General features: G+C 36.9%; 1 protein-coding gene across 1 annotated transcript; it reads right to left on the reverse strand.

Moving 5' to 3' along the window:
* Positions 1–3696: 3696 nt before the first annotated feature.
* LOC121043968 (ATP synthase membrane subunit DAPIT, mitochondrial-like) lies at positions 3697–3969 on the reverse strand. Its single transcript, XM_040495927.1, has one exon. The coding sequence runs from the start codon at positions 3967–3969 to the stop codon at positions 3697–3699; it is 273 nt and encodes a 90-aa protein (XP_040351861.1).
* Positions 3970–6418: the final 2449 nt, after the last annotated feature.

Raw genomic sequence — 6418 nt, forward strand, 5'->3', positions numbered from 1 at the left:
AAAAAAAAAAAAAAAAAAAAAAAAAAAAAAAAGAGCATCTGTCCACCATAGTTCCATGCCTAGCAATTTGGAAAAATAACAGTTTTATTATTTTAATGTTTACTTATTTTTGACAGAGAGACAGAGTGTGAGCAGGGGAGGGGCAGACACAGAGTCCGAAGCAGGCTCCAGGCTCTGACCTGTCAACACAGAGCCCGATGCGGGGCTCAAACCCGAGATCATGGCCGCAAGATCATGACCTGAGCTGAAGTCTGACGCTCAACAACTGAACCACCCAGGTGCCCCAACAGTTTAGTTATTATAGAGGCAGCCAAGAAAGAACTTCAGACAAGTGAATGATGTCAGAAATATAGTTCTTTGTTTTGGACATGTATTAATCTAATCTATCATGCCTCTAGCAAATTATAGAGACCCAAACTAGAATAAAAATTTCTATTTTTATAGAAAATAGTAGGAAAGAAGATACTTGTAGGTTTCATGAGAGAAACCTGAGAAAAAAAAATCTCTGGAAAAAAAAATACAGAGAAAAAAATACACGGGGCCTCTAGGTAATGATTAATTACATATAGTTTGCCTGGTAAATCCTCTGCCTCAGAATTATCTGGAAGGTTTTATCCAAACTCCTTGTTAGGTCACTTCAAGGCACTGTGCAGTTATTAAGTAATGCTAGTTTTCTAAACAAAATTAAATATATCGCAATGGGCTGCCATATTACTTAATATACATGGAGCTGCCTTTTAAAAACGATCCTGTTGAAAGGACCAATACATTGGTACCAAAAGCCCCTCTGACTATAATTAAAAATGGAGCTTTAAAAGATTGCTGTTGAAATAAGTCATTTGGTAATTCCCTTTTGAACATAAGTTTAAACAATAGCTTTTTAGTTGCTTAGCAAAATATTTATTACAAATAAATTATGCTCAAAATAAGCATAGTGTATTAAAATATAGATATTCCTTACAGATCATTCTTTCTCTTGGATAAATTTACCCTCTCTCACAAAAAGATTCCAGAATGTGGCAGGTGGGTGGTGCATGTAGTCTTACAGCCTGAGCAAAGCAAACTTAGGAACAGATTTTAAAAAATAGATTAAGTGTTTTCTAAGCTACTGCTTGCCTACACTAGCCAGCTGAAGGCTTTAAATAATTTAATCCCTACAACAACTGCCAGCTCCAACTGGAAGCCTTACACAAGGACTGGATTCACTGAGGACTCCAACAGGTGCAGTCTAATAGTGCTTCCCTAAATCTGCTACTGATCTATGTCTGTGCATGTGCAGCACACTATATTCTTAAATTCAACAGGACACTAATTAAATTAATCCAATTGTCTCTTGTTTTGTCTCCTCTTCCACTATCATATTACCTAAGACATTCATCTGTTTTTTTCCAGAGAAACACTTAGCATATGAGTTTGCTTTTAATGTTGCTTTTCTAAGCAAAGCCCTCTTAATACAGTGTAAGTTTTGGAAAGCAAATTAACTAGCAAATTACATTCTTCCTATTGTTATTGTTCTTTCTAGCCAACTGACTTTTCTATATTAGCATTTACTGAGTACTGTTAGTTCTATTAGTACTATTATTAGAGTTGCTCAGACTTTTTCCTCTTACACCTTTTTAAGATGTATAAGAATGTACTTGTTTATATATTCAAATCTATTTCAGAGAAAATTCACACATTCCTTTTATAAAATCAAGCTGGGGTGGGGCGCCTGGGTGGCCCAGTCAGTTAAGCCTCTGACTTAAGCTCAGGTCATGATCTCGCGGTCCGTGAGTTCGAGCCCCGCGTCGGGCTCTGTGCTGACCGCTCAGAGCCTGGAGCCCGTTTCGGATTCTGTGTCTCCCTCTCTCTCTGACCCTCTCCCATTCATGCTCTGTCTCTCTCTGTCTCAAAAATAAATAAACATTAAAAAAATTGAAAAAAATACATAACTTATTAAAAAAATAAAATCAAATCAAATCAAGCTGGGGTAACCTTTTTAATCAAGTTAAATCAAAAAACAAAAGACCACTATCATGCTCTCAGTAATCCATATATTATGATACTATAATAAGATTGTTGTCAAACATTCAGTAAAAAGAAGTTTAAAAGCCAATAGCTATCTGGACGTCCATATGCAAGATAATGAAGTTGAATCCTATATGGACACCATATGCAAAAGTTAACTCAAAATTAAGACCTAAATGTAAGACCTGAAACATAAATCTTCTGGGAAAAAAACATAGGAGAAAAACTTCAGGACATTGGATTTGGCAATGATTTCTTGGATATGACACCAAAGCACAGGCAACAAAGCAAATATACCTAAATGAGACTACATCAAACTGTACAACTTCTGTGCATCAAAGGAAACAATAAACAGAGTGAAAAATCAACCTATATAGGAAGGGAGAAAATATTTGCAAATCAAATATATATTCAAATATATAGAAGGAATTCTTACAACTCAACAACAATAAAAACAGATAATCCAAAGAAATAGGCAAAGGAGGGAACCTGGATGGCTCAGTTGGTTAAGCCTCCAAACACTCTTGATTTTGGCTCAGGTCATGATCTCAGTTCATGAGATCAAGACCCGCATCTTTGGCTCTGTACTAATAGCACAGAACTTCTTTAGATTCTCTCTCCCTCCTCTCTCTCTCTCTCTCTCTCTCTCTGTCCCTCCCCCTTCTTGTGTGTACTCTCTCTCTCTCAAAATAAATAAGTAAGCTTAAAAAAAAATGAAACTAAAAATGGGCAAAGGACTTGAATAGACATTTTTCCAAAGAAGATATACAAATGGCCAACAAATATATGAAAAAATATTTAACATTGCTAATCATAAGAGTCACGCAAATCAGTATCACAGTGAGATATGGCCACTATCAAAATAATAAAAAACAACAGGTGTTGGCGAGAATGTGGAGAAATTGGAACGCTTGTGTACTATTTATGGGAGTGTAAAATGGTGTAGCCATTATGGAAAACAGTATGGAGATTCCTCAAAAAATTACAAATAGAATTACCATATGGTCCAGCAATCCCACTTCTGGGAATTTAAAGAATTAAAAGCAGGATCTCAAAGAGATACTTGCACCCTCACATTTACTGCAGCATTATTCATAGTAACCAAGAGGTGAAAGCAACCCAAATGTCCATCAATGGATAAATGGATAAAGAAAATGTGATGCATACATAGAATATTATGCAGCTTTAAAAAGAAGAAAGTAAATCCTATTATATACTACAATGCCAAGGACATTATACCAAGTGAAATAAGACAGCCACAAAAGAACAAATATTGTATGATTCCACTTATGAGAGGTACTTAAGGTACTCAAAATCTAGCAGCAATAAGTAGAAACATGGTTGTCAAAGGCTGGGGAAAAAGGAAGGGAGAAATTAGGGTTTAGTGGGTATGAAGTTTCAGTTTTGCAAGACGAAACGTTGTAGGAAAGATCTGTTGCACAACAAAGTGAATATATTTAACATTACTGAATTGAACACTTTGGTGTTGAGGTGGGGGTGCTTGGCTGGCTCAGTCGGTGGAGCATGTGACTCTTGATCTCGAGGTTGTTCATTGGAGGCCTGCACTGGGTATAAAGATTACTTAAAATAAAATCTGTTGTTGTTGTTGCTGTTTTCCAGGTTCATAATTTATTGTACAAATTGAGGATCACATGACGAGTTGACATTAGTTCCTCCAGGCATGGGAAATTAGAAGATAAGGTACACTTTAAAATCCATTTGTGTTGCTTTCACAGATGGTGTTGTTTTAGACCTTAACTTGAAGTATATGACAATCAAAGCAATACCTCTGTATGTGGCCAGTACACAATTCATTCTCCCTGTGAGAGTATAAGACTTGTAATATTTTTTAATACCAGTGAAATGGAATTGGGCATCAGTTCCTGGACCTACCAGGATTTCAATCTTGCAAAAGAAACCAATTCTGCTGGTTGTGTCCTTTAGTGCATGCAGCAACCCCATGGTCAGCTGGAAGAAAAACAATTAAATCTTTTTTTAAAAAATGGTTGAGGTGGTAAATTTAATGTTATGTGTCTTTTACCACGATAAAATAAATAAATAAATGTCAACACAGGGAAACCCAATAGCTGTCTTCCTGGCAAAATTCTTCCTCTAGTACTTTTCTCCACCGCCCCCCCCCCCCCACCTTACAGAATTATTTTTTCCAACTTTTTATTTTGTAAAATTAAAGAAAACCCAGATGAGTGTCTGGCTGGATCAGTCAGTAGAGCATGTAACTTTTGATCTTGGGGTTATAAATTTGAATCCCATGTTGGGTGTACAGATTACTTAAAAATAAAATCTTTAGGGGTATTTGGGTGGCTCAGTTGGTTGAGCATCCGGCTTTGGCTCAGGTCATGATCTCATAGTTCGTGGGTTCGAACCCTGTGTCGAGCTCTGTGCTGATGGCTCAGAGCCTGGAGCCTGCTTCAGATTCTGTGTCTCCCTCTCTCTCTGCCTCTCCTCGGCTTGTGTTCTGTCTCTTGCTCTCTCAAAAATAAACATTAAAAAAAAACTTAAACAAATTTTAAGTAAAATAAAATAAAATCTTAAAAAATTTAAAAACCATAAAACTCATAAGAATTGGATATTGAATACTCATCCTAGGTTCATTTAACTGTAAACATTTTGCCAAATATGCTTTCTCTCTCACGCACTCTCTATGCCTCTCTTCCCACACATACACATATATACGTATACATATAACATATACACACATATCTATACATAGACATACACACACACATATATAGGTATTTGCTAAATTATTTGCAGGTTAGTGGCAGACTTCATAACAATTCTAAATATTTCAGCCTATGTATCCTAAAAATAAGGATATCTCCTTCATAATCATAATATTACACATATTATTACACTTGGTCAAGAAAAAATTATTCATGGTAACTGTTCAAGATGATAAGGCAGACTGGCAGACTTTATTCAGGGAGAACTACTGCAATGGGCTTTGTAATATGGGAGAGAGCCTGAGCTCAGCTCCAACTCTAACAATGACAAACAGGAATTTATAAGGAAGGAGCAAGGTGAATGTTAGTTGATGGAAAATTACTAAAACGAAACATCAGAGAGACTGTGGCTAAACTCAATGATGGGGGTGCCTCGCTGGCTAAGTCAATAGAGTATGCAACCCTTGATCTTAGGGTTTTGAGTTCAAGGCCCACATTGGACATAGAGATTGCTTAAAAAAATAAAAAATAAAATAAATAAACTGGATGAGATCCTGCTGAAGGCAGGCCAGGGTGATAAGATATACAGGATAAGAGATGAAGAATTTAATCAGATATCAAGAGTGGTCAGATACCAATGGTGGCAGATTTTCCATATATTGACCCAGCAGGATTCTTGCTAAAACTATACTTGATGGGCCAATGACAGAGTCCAAGGTCAGGGGCATAGTGAGAAACAGGACTCAGAGGAACCTGACTCAAGTTTGGTCAAAGAGTCTTTGTCATATCTGAGAAATTTAACCTGGATACAGTATTATTATCTGCAATGCAGTCCCTATTCAAATGCCCCAATAATGTCTTTTATATGTGTTATATTTTGTTTTGCTTTGACCAAGGACATCCAATGAAAGATCACACATTGTATTTAGTTGTGACATCTCTTTTCGTCTCTTTTAATCTAGAATAGCATCCCTTTTTTTTTTTTTTTTGCTTCTTTTTTTTCTTTCATATCATTGACATTAGTTAAGAATCAGGACAATTGTTTGCCAAATGTCAATCAATCTGGATGTCTCTGATGGTTTCCTTACAATTAGATCTAAGTTAAAAATTTGGCAGGATGATACATTGTTTATCTGTACTCTTTTCCTATCTTGTGGTATGCCATAAAGGGTTAATTCAGCAGGCTTGGTTGCTTAAACTCTGCACATTCCAAAGAAAGGGTTAGACCTTGACCAGCTCCTGGGAGATAACCTCTCAGCCCTTAGAATCTGCCTGAAAAAAGTGTTTTTGTATGCCTTGGGCCTTGGGCCATCCTGTATGGGTTTGACCAGATAATTTATGCTAACAATTTGATTTATGGTGAATAGCTGTTTTCATATGCCTCAGGCCCTGGTCCATGCTGCTTGGGTTCAACCTCTGGAATCTGGTAATTGGGTACCTAAGGTCAGTCATATGGTGATACATGCTTCTAAAACTGGCCCTGGACAGTTATTTAGTGGCCCCAGTAAAGCCCTGGACACCACAGCTTGAGTCAGCTTCTTTGGTTGTCAACACTTCACACATATAGTCACATACGGTTGCTAGGAGAATTGAGTGCTGTCCGTGTGACCGCACTGAGAAACGACAACTAGTAGATTATTCCTAGTTTGTCCCAGACTTTGCCCCATGCTCCTTTTGCCCCATCCTTTTGCTGATGTTAATTCATATCCTTTTGCTATAATAAACTG

The sequence above is a fragment of the Herpailurus yagouaroundi genome, unplaced genomic scaffold, assembly GCF_014898765.1.
Source record: "Herpailurus yagouaroundi ecotype Mexico unplaced genomic scaffold, PumYag 187, whole genome shotgun sequence".
NCBI classification, from domain to species: Eukaryota; Metazoa; Chordata; class Mammalia; order Carnivora; family Felidae; genus Herpailurus; species Herpailurus yagouaroundi.

Bases quoted from the DNA above. Each gene is read 5' to 3' on its own strand.
- LOC121043968 (XM_040495927.1), bottom strand. From the start codon at position 3,969: ATGGGGTTGCTGCATGCACTAAAGGACACAACCAGCAGAATTGGTTTC.